General features: G+C 36.3%; 1 protein-coding gene across 2 annotated transcripts in view; it reads right to left on the reverse strand.

Annotated features, from left to right (window-relative positions):
- LOC145984963 (uncharacterized) overlaps positions 1–17,878 on the reverse strand; it is a 143,114-nt gene that overhangs the window by 16,428 nt on the left and 108,808 nt on the right. For both annotated transcript variants that reach the window (XM_083118407.1, XM_083118408.1), the window contains exons 4-7: positions 12,537–12,737; positions 11,026–11,181; positions 9,923–10,012; positions 2,502–2,579 (exon numbers count right to left, since the gene is read on the reverse strand). In XM_083118407.1, the coding sequence (XP_082974533.1) occupies positions 2,502–2,579; positions 9,923–10,012; positions 11,026–11,181; positions 12,537–12,737 (525 nt within the window). The remainder of the gene's footprint in view (positions 1–2,501; positions 2,580–9,922; positions 10,013–11,025; positions 11,182–12,536; positions 12,738–17,878) is intronic.

A 17,878-nucleotide genomic window follows, 5' to 3' on the forward strand; every position in this document is an offset into this window, starting at 1 on the left:
CATAGTGGTTCAGTGTGCGCTGTGGTATCATTGGGCTGGCTTACAGGGGTGCCGCAAAATGTTCCAATATTTTTCACTGAAATGACACTTATTCCAAATATGTGCTTATTTATTGTTTTTCACATGTAAAAATGTTTCTGAATTTGAAATGTGTGTTTAAGGCAATCAAACTAACCACACTGAGCTTTGCAAGTGTTAGATAGGCCTACATTCTGACTTTGGCACCGTGGAAAAATCTGTCAACACTAAGAGCACCATGAAACGAAAAAGTGTGGAAACCCCTGGAGTAGCCTATCTGTGCATAAAGTGGACTTAAAATCTCAAACTCAATAACGTGAACTTTACTGATGACATAGTAGATCAGGAAACAAGCAAGTATTCACTACAAACACAGCATAAGCACAAAAATATTTCTCTATGGAACTTCCTCAAAGTATAATAAAGCTAACTAACTAACTAACTCTCTAGCCTTCTTAAACCCGAAGGTTCATGGCTGCAGCAACACAGGCCTTCCATCTGTCCCTATCTTGAGCAAGATCTATATACTCTTTTCCATCCCTACCGATTTCCCTTAGGTCCATCTCGACGTTGTCCCTCCATCTTCGTCTTGGACTTCCTACTGGTCTCTTACCATCAGGTTTCCCAACAAGAATCCTGAAAACTCCTCTTTCTTCTCCCATTCGTGCCACATGGCCTGCCCACCTAAGTCTTCTAGATTTAATTATTCTAATAATGTCTGGACATGAATACAAATTATGTAGTTCTAAATTATGTAACCTTCTCAACTCACCTGTCTCCTCATCCCTTTTAGGTCCAAAGATTTTCCTAAGGATCCTATTTTCAAATACTTTCAATTTATGTTCCTCTTTCAATGTAAGGGACCAAGTTTCACACCCATATAATACTCCAGGCAAAATTACGGTTTTGTATATTTTAACTTTTAGATTCTTAGATATTAAACGAGAAGACAAAAGTTTATGAAGAGAGAAGTAACATGCATTTCCTGAATTAAGCCTACTTTTTATTTCCTCTTTAATATAATTTTCATTTGTTAATATTACTCCTAAGTATTTGAATTTGGAAACTGTTTCAAACGAGTTGTTATCAATAATTAGATTTTGATTATTACCTAACACTTGGTTTCGGCCTGTAAGCATATATTTAGTTTTCTCTTTGTTAACTTCCAAACCTATCTCTTTAGCAGTTTTGAAAAATATTTTAGCATTATTCTTAATTGTATTCACATCATCCCCCAGTAAGTCTACATCATCTGCATATGCTAACAACTGAGTCACACCATTTAATTTTAGTCCTTCTTTAGTTTCGTTTACCTTCCTAACAGCATATTCTAAGGCAAAATTAAAGAGCAATGGAGATAATGCATCTCCTTGTTTTAACCCATCATGAATTGTAAATTTGTCAGACATATTAATACCCACACGAATTTTACTTTCTGTTTCACTGGTGCATATTTTTATCATACTAACAAGCTTCTTAGGTATTCCAAACTCTACTAATATATTATATAATTTATCTCTTTTGACCGAATCATATGCTTTTTTGAAATCAATGAATAGCTGATGGACATTTTGATTATATTCCCACTTTTTTTCAAGTGTCTGTCTGATGTGAAAAATTTGATCTGTAGTTGATCTGTTGCGTTTAAATCCACATTGATAATCACCTATAATTTCATTAGCATATGGGGTTAGTCTTGTTAAAAGAATGTTAGATAATATTTTATATGTTGTTGAGAGTAGAGAAATTCCACGGTAATTATTGCAGTTCATTTTATCACCTTTTTTAAACACAGGAACAATTATGGATTCTTTCCACTGTTGAGGGATTTCTTCTTTATTCCATATTAAACAAATTAATTTATGAATTTGACAAATTAATGAATTTCCACCATATTTAATTAACTCAGCTGGTATTAAATCAATGCCAGGTGCTTTGTTATTCTTTAGCCTTTTAATAGCATCTTTAACTTCAGTCAAGTTAGGTTCTGGAACTAAAGGTTCTGCTGTGTGTACTTCATTCACTTCTGATTTATCTCCTACATGGACATTTAAAAAGGTCATTAAAGTAGTTCTTCCATCTATTTAGAATATCGCTTGGGTCAGCTAGAAAATCACCGTCTTTATCTTTTATCAAGTTTACTTTAGGTTGCCACCCCTTTCTAAACTCATTTACACCTTTATATAAACTCTGATATTTTTATTTTTGCTGTTTGTTTCAATTTCGTTAATTTTGCTTTTCAAGTAATCTCTTTTTTACTTCTAAATGTGCGGTTAACTTCTCGCTTTATTCTATTATAATTGTTTAGATTTGTATCATCAGAGTTATTTAGTATAATAAAGCAAATTTTATATATATTGAAGATGATATTTTGTATTGCATTTGGAAACTGAAAGTTTTGTAAATCTCCGTGTTTCTGCAATCCTACTTCATTAACTAAAATTACTACTAAACATAGAAAAAAAAACTGAAAAATATCTTACTTGATCTCTGAACAATAGTTCCTCTTTACGGTTCTTGTTTGAAGCTTTTGGCTTCCTCCGATACAGGATCGTTTGGTCCTGAGAAAAACATCAATATTTTCATTAATTATAAGATTGAGATATTTCAAACTTTATAAATATATCAAGAATGTGTGAATGCATGTAGCTTATAAAATAATCTTTATTCATAACCTAAAAATTCAGTTCCAAAATATTGTTTATCTAGTGCAATCAGCTAACCTGCTTCCAAAAAATCTTAAGTAAAAAAATAATTTTGTGATTGATAACTCAAAATAATATTTTGCTACATGCTTCTCAATTATGCATGCTTACAGTTATTCCATATTTTATCAAGAACAGAGGCATAATTTTTCAGCGCCTATTTCTTTTTTTAATTCCATCAGTTTTACTACATTTAATATTTTTATTAAGTTTGCACTGAGGTTACTAACTTCCAATTTATTTAACCTCTTGGGGTCACCCAGCACTACTTGATAGCATTGTCATCGGATGTATGGGTATTAGTTGCTTGAAATTTGCAGGTAATCACACCAAAAGACCGCTCTTTAATGACATGACACTCCCGTCCCCAAATTTTGGGTGAAAAAAAATATTGATATGAAGACAATTTACTGGAGAAGAATTTTAAATTATGTGAAATTTTGGAAATTTGGTATATCTTGCCTGGCCCTCTAATTGCCAGCAATAAAAAATAACTGTTCCATCTGATAGTACATACATGTAACAACCAATTCACCAATGTCCCTCCAATAATAAAGGATCGGAAGTTTTAGAAAAAAATCCGTAATTAGTACAAGTAAGCTGCCTTGCATTGATAAACAGAGTTACAACGAAATTTGGTTGCATGATCAGTCTTGTGTACATAAATAGGCTGTAGATAGTAGGAAATCACCACAAAAGGCCACTCTTCAACAACATATCACTTGCAACTCCACATTTTGGGGGGGGGGGGGGGGGGGAAAGAAAACGAACATTCATTTGAAACCAATTAGAAAATTCCGGAGATCAAGCATCTCCTGTTGGGCCATTAATCAAGGGCTTTTCTATTCCAAAAGGTGGGAAACAAAGAGTTACATGTCATCGACAAGATGAATTTTGTGATAACCTGATGAGACCATTATTTTCAATTCGTGACAATTAGGAGCCCAGCAGAAGATGCCCGATTTCAGAAATGGTTGCATTTGTTTTATTCTCTTTCTTTCAAAAAATGCTTTCTTAAGGTGTTTTTATAAAAAATATGAGGACGTGACTGATGTGTTGTTGAAGAGTTGTCTTTTGTCATTCAGTGATTTGCATTCATTGGACTGAAGCTACATCCAAATTTCCATACTAAGATTGATATACTGCTTCTCTTCAAGAGCATTTATTAATATTTATTTCCAAATTAGTATCTAACTACTTTTAATGTGAATTCACATGATTGTAGCAACATTACAGTACTACATACTGAATTTTTTCATTCACTTCATTTTTTTGTGGTAGCCTTAGTGGCCTGCCAAATAATTTTGTTCCATCAATTTCAAGATTGTTCTTATCATAACTATTATTATTGTAAAGGAATATGCATAAACGGGGTGGCTACAAACAAGCAGAAATGAAATTCCCTGACTTTTCCAGGACAAGATTTACATTTTTCCCTGACAATTACAAACTAAACTAAATCGATGTTTTTGCAAATGGAAATAATAAACTCATACAGATCCACATATGGTTTTGTTAAGTACCAATATTATCTTCTATGAAATTGACTTAATTTCTCTATTCTCTATGACTTGAATTCAAACAGCAAAATAGTGAATTTGGAAAATTATTACAATTCACAAGCTAGGAAGGGATTACGGAATTTTATCATATGCAGTAAGTTTAAAATAAAATACCTTATTTTTAAAGTTACGACTAAATGAGAAGAGTGATTGATTAAGAAATACAATTTGTAATTTATCAGTCTCCTCCTACATTTTCGGTATTATACCTAGGTATGTTGATATTTCCACTGAGGTTTGGAACCACCGTGCAGATTCATTTTTCTATGCATAAAGCTACTTCTCTCTTCTCTGTAAAGCAAACAACTTAACTCTTGCATATAAGTGAAACAATTGAATTGTACAAAAGAAAGTGTCAAATTTCCTTACATTATCAATGGGATTTCTGCTTCAGTACAGTACATCCAAGTGAAGTATTGTGAAACTGACAACATGCAGTTATACCATTATTGCTAACTAAAAGGGTATGTAGGTATTAGAAATTTAACGCGAAAAAAAAAAATGTTAATAACAGCTTCTGAAATTTCATATATGAGGGGCGTCCTGAAAAAAGATCCAATGGTGCCTATACACAGCACTAATGGTCGGAGAGCAACACACACACATGCAGGCAGGAAGAAGTGGCATGTAGCTGTAATCTGGTACAGTTGCAATGCAGCCGTTTTAGGACAGTTCTAGGTTAAAGATTGCAGCTCTCATACAGTCTCCCAATGACTGCGATGTAGCCTACGTGTAGTAATCAGATTTTTGCACGCTCAGAATTTGGCACAGAGCCACTAGCAATCGTGAGGTGTGCAGACCAGGCCTCGTGAGACATAGTATGGTCCACAATGGTGCAGACAATTCACGGAAGGCCAATCAAATGTGCACAACCCCATACAGCTGAGTACAGGTGGGCCTTTGCATCACTTCAGGTAAGAGATCTTGGACCACTTCCTGTACAGCCCTGGACTTGAATGTACCGACTTACATCTCTTTGTTTAACTGAAGAGGTTTCTGGCAGGACAAAGATTTGACACCTACACTGCATTAGAGAGAGTTCCAGCCTTTGCTGTCAGACACATATGACATGGGCATACAAAATTTAGTGCCATGCTATGACAAATTTTTGTCATTTTTTTTTAAATTGGTAATTTTTTATTTTTTACTATTCGGTGTTATTTTCCCCAAATTTAACATTTTCATTTTAGCGAATTTTCTGGCAAATATCTGAAATTATACCTTCATGGTGTTTTTAAACTACTGTTTCAAATTGTAAGTCACATGGCCTACACCTCTTTGTGAGACTTTTATATGTTGAAAGTAATTTTGGGAAAGTTATTTTCCATACCCCCTTTTCAATTTTAAGGTAAGGGTTTTAGATAATGGAATTTTCCCCATATATTCTGAAGGGTGCATAATGACCATAAGGGGAGACTCACTCAAAAAATGTAAATCAATCAATCTCACGTGATAGATACAGATATATTATGGCACCAAAAATTGGCATTACCTTATTTTGACTTGTTATTGTTACGTTTCCCAAAATTCGCATTTTTGTTTTAGAACATTTTTGTGGCAAATATACCGAAACTTAATACTCCATTGTGCTTGTAAAGTATTATATTAGCAGGTGTGCCAGTTAATAATTCCTAATTGATCCGAAAGAAAACAAGTGTGTCTGGGGAGAAAGGTAACAAATGCTTCATTCAAAGTATGTGCCATCGCTAGCTATACATTGTGCCCATCTGTCCGTTAAATTGTGGATGCCCTTCCAGAAAAATCGTTCACATTTTGAGGTGATCCAGTCAGCAAGCCATTATTCGACATCTTCATAATTGTTGAAGTGTTGCTGGGAAAGTGAGTGAGACATCGATGAAAACAAGTGGTAGTCCGAAGGGGCTAAGTCTGGCGAGTATGGTGGGTGGTGCAAGAATTCCCAGCCAAGTGCAGAAATGGTGTCTGACTCCTTTCGCTGTGTGTGATGAGGCGTTGTCGTGCTGCCAAATCACTTCTCCGTGTCTTGTTGCCCAATCTGGGTGCTTTTCGATCAATGCATGGTTCAAATTGACGATTTGTTGATGGTAGCGAATGGCATTCACTGTTTCACCTGGTTTTAGAAGCTCATGGTACACCACACCCTTCTGATCCCACCAAATGCACAGCATTGTCGTCCTTCCGAAGCAATTTGGTTTTGCGGTCGATGTTGAAGATTTGTCCTGCGTCAACCCATGACTTTTTGCATTTTGGGTTCTCGAAGTAGATCCATTTTTCGTCCCAAGTCACTATCTGATACAAGAAAGACTTTCTTTCATGCTGAGAAAGCAACACTTCACACACAGTTTTTCGCTTTTCCATTTGTCTGTCGTTCAGATGACGTGGGACCCATTTTCCTGCCTTCTGGAACTTTGCCATGGCATGAAGACGATCAGATATGGTTTGGCAACCAACATTTAACTTTTCTGCCAGTTGTTGTTGCGTTTGCGTATCGTCTTCATCCAATAGTGCTTGCAATTCGGGGTCTTGGAATTTTTTCGACTGGCCCGGGCGATCTTTTGAATCGTCGAAACCAACGCACACACGAGTCTTGCATTAGGACATTGTCACCGTACGTTTCCACAAGGATATAATGGCTTTCACTCTCGTTGTTCTTTTGATTGAACAAGAAAAGCAGGATGTGCCGTGCCACACATGCTCCTTATTTGGTATGAAGGTCAAAATGTTTCCCACACAAACCCAATATCACGATTACTCGCACTCGGTTGCACATTCACGGCATTTTGACAGGTACTGTCCTGGCAACACCCTGACGTAACAGTTGAGACTGCGCACCAACCCTTGCTTCCAGCACCATCCAGCGACGAAATTAAGAATTATTAACCGGCACACCTGGTAAATTGTAGGTCACATGGTCTACGTATTTTCGTGACAGTTTGATATGTTGGAACAAATTTTTGAGGCAGTAAAAGTGGAAGTAAAGTGCTCCCCTGCACTTTGCCATGAAGGTGTATAAGGTTGTGGAGTTAGGGCCTCACACTTTCTTGATCACGGCTTAAGGTGGGGGTGATGTGATCAGCACCATGCTCCTGGCTACCTTTATCCCTCAAAGCTTTCTCCAGGTTCCCCGCTTGATATGATGCTGGGTGTGCACCAGAGCAGTTTGAATAGGTGGAAAAGATGCCAGTTCTCCCCCACAGGGGAAAGACCTCAGGACTCTCGTATGGTAGTCAGATGCCCTAACGACTGAGCTCCATTATTTCTCACTCGACAAATGCCAATGGTGCGCATTTAGCTTGGTAATTCAAAACACATCTCGTGTGACAAATACTGAAGATGTGGCTCCCGTGTGACGGTAGATACGCACTCGACCTTCTGTTAGAACCCTGCCACTTTGCTCTGTGATGCAAATGGTTTTTAGTAGAAGTTGAAAAAATCGTGGGAAATACATGATTTAATGTGGCTGTCGGAATTATTCCATGTATAACAAGCACTATAGTTTACTCTTGAATAAAATGTTGGAAAACTTGCACATTCTATGTACAGAAACATGGCCTAGAAAAGTCAAGAACGTTGGATTTCATGGAATTTTTCGTTGTTTTAGGATTTTCTTTAAAAAAAATTAGCAAAAAACGTCAACAATTTGCATTTTATGTCAAATTCGCATTATTTCGATATTTCGAATGGGCGAAAAATGTGTCCAGACATCACTGCACATTCATAAACATAACTTTGCAGCAATTACCATTTTCCACGGTTTTCGCATTTGCGAAAAATCAATGTCCCTACTACACAGAAATTACTTTCTGGCCATCCCTAGTATAAATCAGTAGATGGGAAGTGAAAATTTAGCAGGGCTGGCAAAGAAAAGTTAATTCTTGAAGAAAGTGATTTGCTTTTATGATTGAATGATTTGAGTACATACGATATTAAAATAGTTACGTATTTATTATTAGTATTTTATTTTATAATATTAGACATTAACTTCCCTCAGTGAGATATTAATTACCATCTCTCACGAGTTTAAACAGACAGGACAGCGTGTGGCGTTAATTTCATTGCAATACTAGTATTGCAATAAATTTGAGGTGTGGAGCATGCACTTGCCAATTTTTATAACGTTCACCAATGCAGATTTATGTTTCACTTTTTCGTGCTAGTATTCAATATACATCCTGTTTTGTTGGATTCTTCTTGATATCTAAGAATAGTGCAATGTCATTGTAAACGTATGTTAACTTGTGCGAAACCAGTAATACGTCAGGATGATGAAAGAAAACCTTCGTAAGCACTGCTACATTAAATAAGGTGAAGTGAGCCAGAAGAGTAATAAAATTCCAGCAGCATATTTGCAGTCTAAATCACTTCTTGTCTATGCATGCGATTTTTGTTGGATGTTGCAGTCTGAAGACATCCAACAAAAATCAATTCCATATGAGTGCCATGCATGCAATTTCTGTCGCATGTTGTAGTGAGATACTTTGTCGGGTGGCGATATTCGACAAAAATAGTATGTATCAATGGAGCCTATTTGTTTCCATGCCTTACTACAATGTCCGACAACTACCAGACGGCACCACCAGCTCCCATCCCCTCCATCTGTTGACAGTTCTGTCCCCTTACTACTCACATACGGACAAGAAAAAATGAAATTCAATGCATTTTCCATGTAATATTTAGAGGCTTAACACATTTTTCTGCCCCTCCGGAAATTTCTCTCTCTCTCCTCCTGCCATCACTGATTTTTGGCACCGTGTTTGTCCGTGCATAAAAGGGGCAACAAGATTTCCTGTTCCCGTGCAGAGTTCCATAACGACATCTTAAAAAAAAATTAAAAAAATAAAAAGTCAATCAAGACAAAAATCCCCAACATTTCCCTGAATTTTTTTGACACCTCAAATTCCCTGACTTTTCCCAGTTTCCCAGGTCTGTCGGCATCCTGCATAAAATAACTTCCATTGAGAGGACTGTCATTTGGCACAAAGTTAAAATAAATATTTCAGCTCTACGGCAATTACTTCTTGTCTATGTCTTTATTATTATTATTATTATTGTAGATTGAAACACATTTGAAAAGTGTATGACTGGAAAGCCAAGCCTGGTGAAGGTTAAGATTTATTTTTATTTTCCGAAGATCATAAAACCAGGTCACAGTAACATCTAAGTGCAAAAGAAGGTCTGCAATAATTAAAAAGTATGAAATTCTTCTAGTTTTAAAAAAAACAAAATTTTAAAAAAATATGTCCCAGTTACATTTTGCACTGTACTTTTTATTACAACTTCAAAATTTTGCAGATTCATTTGTAAAATGTCATATATTGCCTAGAAATCTAAAGTAAATTTGAAAATTCGTTTTTTTGTTGCTTCAGTACTAAGATGTACCTCCAAGGAGGCTTTCACACTAAAGTGACCTGCGACTGGTAACACAGACCCCTCCTGTCTGTTACAAAAAGCCTTCACATTCATGCATGAGCAACAAATCTTATCATGCACACTGAGAAAATGGCCCAATAAGAGTGGCATGCAAGTGGCATATGCAGCTTTGTCATGTTGAACATCGGTCCGAAAGGTTGTATTTATTTCTGAAGGTTAGTTTCCAAATGGCACTTTCGTCTGAAAGCTGCCTAAGAATAAACACGAAAGAAATATGAATTTTCTTACTGGTTTTCTGCGAAGTAGACCATCTTGTCGACCATCAGGATGCAAGGATTTTTCTCCATTTTCAAATACAAAGCACATCTTCTTGTGTTCCTAAAGTAATAAATTTACAATTAAATTATATACAATATAATCAAATCAGCTTATAACAATATAGTGTGTTTGAAAAATCTCACAACCCTAGGTTTGATCATTTTATAATATTAAACTCTAAGGTATAATTAAAAAGGGTTTTGTGCATCATGAGGCCTCATCCATAGAGATATTTTTAAATACTCGAGATTACCAATATACTCTACAGTGAATTCTAAAAAATCACTTAATGGTTCAAGGCAGAGAAATTTTCCTTTCCAGAATGCCAATTTGAGAGGGGGGGAGGTTAAAAGAAATTAATGGAGAGCCATAAATCAATGTTTTGTGACTTGTATAAAGATAATCTGGGTTTTGCACCCAATGAGGGTTACATGCAGCACTTGATGTATTTGGAAATATGGGGACAGTAAAAAGTGACATTTCATTGGCATATACTCTTTGTTGGCAAGAGAACAGCAGTTGAAAATTTTGTCTATGGACTCAACATGTACCTACACTCCGACCATATCATAAATCACAACTTTGCCCAACAATTTTAGTTTCAACTGTAAATTTCGGCATACCTGGAAACACTAGTAGTCTCTCGTGCAACACTAGCTGTAATCAACACTGCCAATCTCTGACAGAGACACAAATTTTGTTCTGTGCATTTTCTACCAGTAAATTTTGAGTGAGAAGTCCAATTTATGGAAGCACATAGACTAAAATATCTACACCTTTTTGTGTTATTTTTGGTGTCATCTCTATGTAAGAGTTTTAGATATATATTTCCCTTGTTATACTTTGCAGTGTGCAAGAGTGTACCATCTTGTACTCTTGTCAGGAATTTTGTTGCACTAACAATAAAATTGCTGACTCTTCAAGATCCGTTCATTCTTCACACAATTCTATCTTCAAATTATAAACTTCCCAATATTTGACACAGCATGCAGATCTCTGCTCTGAAAATTCTGTGAAAAGTTTTATCTGCAACTCCCCATGTTATTAACAACAATTATTTGTTAAACACTTACCTGAATTTCCTTGAATGAATTGATGCCAACACGGCATTTTGGACAAGAGTAGACATCATTTGTGGTAGTTTCACTAGTTTTACTTGATTTTGACCCTATCAGTCCCATTTTGCTGGAGAGTTTCTTCCACGTGTTACCAAAATGAAAATCATACTCCTAAAATAATTATACAATATTGTAAATACTGTGGAATTTAATGCTAATACCAACAGAGTACAGAAATAAAAAGTTTATCGATTCTAATGACCAATCTGATATAAAATGGCAAGTATTTCATGAAAAATTTCAACGATTCATTCACATTAGGAATGGACAAAAAATTTTGAATCCAGGTTACCCGGTTTCGAAAATTATCTAGATCTTGTTGCAAACAGGGTACACAGATTTGAAACCATAAACTGGGTACACAGATTTGAAACCATAAACTGGGTACACAGATTTAGAGCCATAAACTGGGTAACCAGATTTAGAGCCATAAACTGGGTAACCAGATTTAGAGCCATAAACTGGGTAACCAGATTTAGAGCCATAAACTGGGTAACCAGATTTAGAACTGAAATTTGGGTACTGAGTTCCTGCAATCAAGGGCACAATTTTGTCATTTCTTATTATTTTAGTGACTGTATAATAAATCACATATCCTAGTCTTGTCAATAAATTCCTGAATTTGTAGTTTTGTCTACGGAAACTCATTGCATTCACCTGGTTACATAACATGATTCCCTAGTTTTTGAGTTCATGATACCAAGTTGCAGTATTTGTTGCACATGAAAAATACAGAAGGTACTGAATTAATGGAGATACCAAATTACTTACATTGTAAACTTATTTAACAATTTAAAAAGTTTTTATCAAATTTAGTCAATAGAATGGGCAAAAACATAACTACATGGCAGAAATACTGAAGTTGTTGAAAAAAAAATGAAAAATCCAATCTTTGGTATATTGATGATTCAGCGTTGTGAATATAAAGGTCTTGGTATTTTCAAAGGTTGGTATCTTTTCGGTGTATCAATATTTTCAACAGCAGCCCTGTTGCAAACAGTAATCAAAGAGGTGAAGCCATCATACAAGTTCTTCACTGAACATTTGTCATTTAGTATTAGTTATCAGTTGATATTTACTGGCTAAGGTTTTATTTTAATGTTACGAGGGCAGGGGGGGAAAAAATGCTTTTATCATCCTATATGTATGCCACCATACAGCACATAAAAATGCAGTCTTTTGAAGACTCATGGCATCGAAACAAGGCTTCAATGGGCTGAAAGTTACCAAGAAAGATAGTATGACTTGATGTCCTCTACGTGCCATGGAAATCTGTCAGTGTTGTATGGTGGCAGTGGTCACTGAAATTAATAGCTCTACAAATAAAACAGTCTTGTGGAAAAAGTGAGTACTAGTTTCTCTGTATTTATCTACTACTGCATCTCTCATTTACCAATTATGAAAAAATAAATTAGTTCGAAATTAAAACTGCACACAGTAGTAGCTTAAATTAAAAATGAACTCACCCTGTTTTCATTTCGGAGCTTAAGAATCAATTTTCCCGTGCTGGTGTCAATCAAGGAGCTTGTACCATCACAATTGTCCCTAAACATAAGGCGATCTACAGGAAAGTCGGCAAGGATAGAAGAAATCCTCAGCAAATTGTTGCAACGATGGTATGCATAGCACTGGCGCACCAAGAACTTTAGAAATTCCAGTTCATTTTCCTATTAAACATTTTGCACAATATTAATATAAGTGGTCGTTAAGCAGGTTATGAGAGTCAGCTGAAAAATTCACAGACTGATAATCTAATTGTACTCGTATAAGTGCCTGTGATCCATTTATGGCATCATGTTTATTTTCATCACATTCTTAGTTTGTTTACATTATGGCAGCATGTTTTAGGGGTATTGTTAAGTGCCCAATTGAATTCCATTACCAATATCACTGGTCAACACATAAAATGATACGAAAATGAGAACACAGTCATACCAAGAAGAGAAAGAATGGGCCCAACTCTTGAACTAAAATGGACAGTCATTTGTTTCTTACTCGCAGTCACAACAGATGGAAATGTTCCCCTTCCATGGTGTCCCCATTCTACCATATTTATAACTTTCCTTCCTTGCTTTACCGTCAAGAAAATGAATAATGTTAAATATTACGTCTCTGCTTCATGACGATACAACACTTGGCACTGAATCAAGGTAACGATGAGATGTAGAAAATGCCACACATATTCGCAATCCAGAGGCAGGATTCTGTCATCTGCTACATTCGGTGCATTTCATTGGTCGAGTTAAAATCTGAGTATACACAACCTAACCCAAGAACTGTGGGGTCCTTTTTTATCTTTTTCCCCTTCACTTACATTAATAGGGTGAAAAACGGACAACAGGGCTCGACCACTATCTGCTTGATTTTCATGTACTTGAGAGGAACCATTTTGCTGTCTTCCTAATTACATGTTCCTGTAACATCACTCATCTTCAGCAATTGAAATGCAATGGAAGCAGTCATCTGATTTATGTATGGTTTTCGTGTGTGGTAATCTCTGTGTAGGTGGCAGACTGGCTGGGTACCGTCATCTTCATGGTTCACTTTATTTTCAGCAGGTGGCTCTGATACAGGTACCCGATTTTCACCATGTATAACTCCTTGATGTATATTGTGGGAATATAAAATATGGGAATTTCATTTATCAAATGAAATCTTTTGTATCTTTGTATCTTTTTAACATATATGGATTCTACTTTTCACCAACATGCTATAAAGGTGTGCAAATATTTATAAAGTCAATTGCCATGCAACATTTACAAGTGGGTTGGTCTGAATAATTTTTTAGCTGACCCTCATAGAGACAGAAGTAAAGCATTCTTTTTGTAATATCTACTTAGCACACTAGTATACATACTTCAGTAAAGCACAAGTAATTTCTTTTCTTAAAAAAGTAAACCAAAACCATAAAGAATGCATTTTTTAACATGCAAAAATGTTTTTCACCAAGAGGTGGAAGATGGTAACATTGCTAGAGTGCATGTGCTTTGAGTTTGTTTACAAGGGAGCAAAATGGCATTGTTTATGGTGCATCAGAAAGTCGAGTGCTGTTTCTGATTTGCTGAATTCAAGTCTCCTGTTACCATCCAGAGAAAATTCAGACCACAATACGGACACAAAGTCATTCCTTTGTTCGGTGGCATAAACAATTGTTGGAAACTGGTTCTGTGTTGAGGAAGGAAGGCAGTGGCAAGAAACCAGTGAGTGAGGAACAAATGGAGGCAGTTTGATAAGCTTTTCAATGTAGCCCACAGAAATTGATTCGATGGGTGAGTGCACAACTTAAAATCCTTCGATCGACTGTGCATGACATGCACAAAAGGTTGCAGCCTAGAGCTTAAAAGAGACAGCTCGTTCAAAATATTCAGCGTAATGACAGACTTCGAAGGAACGAGTTCACTATTAAAATCTTATCGCAAATTGATGAAGATAGTGAATTCCTGAAACTTCTAGCATTTTCTTTCCATACATCAGGTAAAGTGAATAGGCAGGATATGTGGTGAGGAAAATCCTGACTTTGTGATGGGACATGAACAGAACAGCTTCAAATTAAATGTGTGGTGTGTTTATTGTTATCATTTATTATTGACTCATGATTCTGTGATCGGGCCCTTTTTCTTTGCAAAGGATACAGTTACAGGAGAAACGTACTTGGAAATGTCTGAACATTATGCTGTAAGCTGAATACACGTTTCAATATGCCAAGAATGACAGAAATTTCCTCGATAACAATTTCCCACAAAATTGGATTGGAAGCGCAGGCCCTATTCAGGCTGCCTGATTTGATCTCGCTAGACTTTTTTCTATGGGGGTACATCAAGACTCTTGTGTGACGAACAGCAGTGCAAGTCTAGGATGATCTTCGACAAAGAACTAATGTGTGAATCTGTGATGCCTCAAATGTTACAGAACACCTACAGGGAAGTTGATACCACCTTCATGTTTGTCAAGCAACCAAAGAAGCGCACGTGGAGATCTGTTGAGGTGAGTGCAGTGAATTTTTTGTTGATGACAGAACTTTATATGAGTTTCTGTTTCAGAAAAATGAAACTGGACGATCTTATCACTATTGGTTTTGATTTGATTTAGTTTATTTTACTTCGCATTTTGTGCCTCTTGGCTAATTTGCGAAGATGGGGATGAGTGATGAAATTGATGAATGGACATTCACAAACAACCAAGCCCGACCGGGATTCGAACCCGGGACCCTTGGCATCACAGCACGATGTGCTAACCACTCGGCCGCAGGGTCGGGCCTTATCACTATTGGTTCCAGAGATATTTTAATTTCTTATTAGTTGATATTTATCTGAACACACTGTATGTTACGTTAATTCACACCCAAACGGCAACATAAATGCACCATTCACTAAAGAATCTAGGTCTGTACTGCAGACCATCACAATTTTGTGCAAGTAAACCATATGTATTGGTCAATTAGTGGCCATTAAAGTATGCAATATTATGAAACACATAGAAGCTCCCAAATAAATAAATTTGTGCCATCTTCTATCAACAGGATAAAATGAAAGTGACAAAATAATTTCAAGTTGAGTGAGGAAACAAGTCCACCTTTTGTTATTAAGCAACTATACTCCTATTATATCAGTATCTGAGGTTTTATTAGCATCTTTCAAATTAATAGGTTTTACGCCAAACTAAGCACAGAGGTTTTGGTGTGTGTATTACATATAAAATTGAGTATTTTATATTATCAAATAGTGTTAGTACAAAGTATGAGTTGTGTAACGTTAGTGATGCAACAAAGGAAAATATTTACCAACTGAAATATGTATAATTATTTATTCAGGGTGGCTACAAACAAGCAGAAATGAAATTCCCTGACTTTTCCAGGTTTTCCAGGACAAAATTTACATTTTTCCCTGACAATTACAAACTAAACTAAATCGATGTTTTTACAAATGAAAATAATAAACTCATACAGATCCACGTATGGTTTTGTTAAGTACCAATATTATCTTCTATTAAATTGTCTTAATTTCTCTATTCTCTATGACTTGAATTCAAACAGCAAAATAGTGAATTTGGAAAATTATTACAATTCACAAGCTAGGGAAGGATTATGGAATTTTATCATACGTAGTAAGTTTAAAATAAAATACTTGATTATTTGTAAAGTTACAACTAAATGAGATAAGAGTGATTGATTAAGAAATACATTTTGTAATTTATCAGTCTCCTTATACATTCTCGGTATTATATGTTGATATTTCCACTGAGGCTTGGAACCCTCTGCTTGCAAAAACTATGAGTGTGGACTCATTTTTCAATGCATAAAGCTACTTCTCTCTTGTCTGTAAAGCAAACAACTTAACTCTTGAATATAAGTGAAACAATTGAATGGTACAAAAGAGTCATATTTCCTTACATTATCAATGAGATTTCTGCTTCAGTACAGTATATCCAAGTGAAGTACTGTGAAACTGACAACATGCAGTTATACCATTAATCCTGACGAAAAAGGTATGCAAGTATTAGAAATTTAACGCCAGGAATTTATAGAATTGCATTGTATAGGAACCTGATTTAGCAAACCAACACATTAAAACAGGAACACACTAATAATAAAAGCTTCTGAAAGTTCATATACGAGGGGCATCCTGAAAAAGCTCCAATGGTGCCTATACACAGCACTAGTGGTCGGAGAGCGACACACACACACATGCAGGCAGGAAGACCTGGCATGTAGCTGTAATCTGGTACAGTTCCAATGAAGCCAGTTTAGGACAGTTCTAGGTTAAAGATTGCAGCTCTCATAAAGTTTCCCCCCGAATGCAATGTAGCCTACATTGCACGCTCAGAATTTGGCACAGAGCCACCAGCAATCGTGTGAGTTGAGCAGACCGGACATCGTGAGTGATAGTATGGTCAGACGATGGTGCAGACAATTCACGGAAGGCCAATCGAATGTGCACTACTCCATACAGCTGAGTACACACGGGCCCTTTGCATCACTTAAGGTGAGAGATCTTAGACCACTCCCTGTACAGCCCTGGCCTTGAATGTACAGACTTTCATCTCTTTGTCTAACTGAAGAGGTTTCTGGCAGGGCAAGGCTTTGACAGCTACATTGCGGCAGAGATAGTTCCAGTCTTTGCTGTCAGACACATATAACATGGGCATACAAAATTTAGTACCATGCTACGACACATGCCAGAACAACGGTGGTGATTATGCCGAAAATTAGGTAAGGACTCACTGTTACTAATGCAATAACTTACAACTGATATTCTTGTTTTATTTATGCCTAATTGGTAGGCACCTTGATATTTTGTTTTGTTTTTTTTTTCAAATTGGTGTATTCTTTTATTTTTTACTATACGGTGTTATTTTTCCCAAAATTCACATTATCATTTTAGCGCATTTTCTGGAAAATATCTGAAATTATACCTTCATGGTGTTTTTAAACTACTGTTTCAAATTGTAAGTCACAAGGCTTACGCCTTATCTTGAAAGTTATTTTGGGAAAGTTATTTTCCATGCCCCTTTATTAATGTTAAGGTAAGGATTTTAGATAATGGAATTTTGGTGTGGAGTTAGGGCCCCACACTTTCTTGATCACGGCTAAAGGTGGGGGTGATGTGATCAGCACCACACTCCTGGCTACCTTTATCCCTCAAAGATTCCTCAAGGTACCAGCTTCATATGATGCTGGGTGGGTGCCGGAGCAGTTTGAATAGGTGGAAAACATCCCGGTTCTCCCCCGCAGGGGATCGACCCCGGGTCTTTTGCATAGTAGTCAGATGCCCTAACGACTGAGCTCCATTATTACTCGCTTGACAAATGC

This window comes from Lepisma saccharinum, chromosome 3, assembly GCF_977018435.1.
Source record: "Lepisma saccharinum chromosome 3, izLepSacc3.1, whole genome shotgun sequence".
Classification (NCBI taxonomy): Eukaryota; Metazoa; Arthropoda; class Insecta; order Zygentoma; family Lepismatidae; genus Lepisma; species Lepisma saccharinum.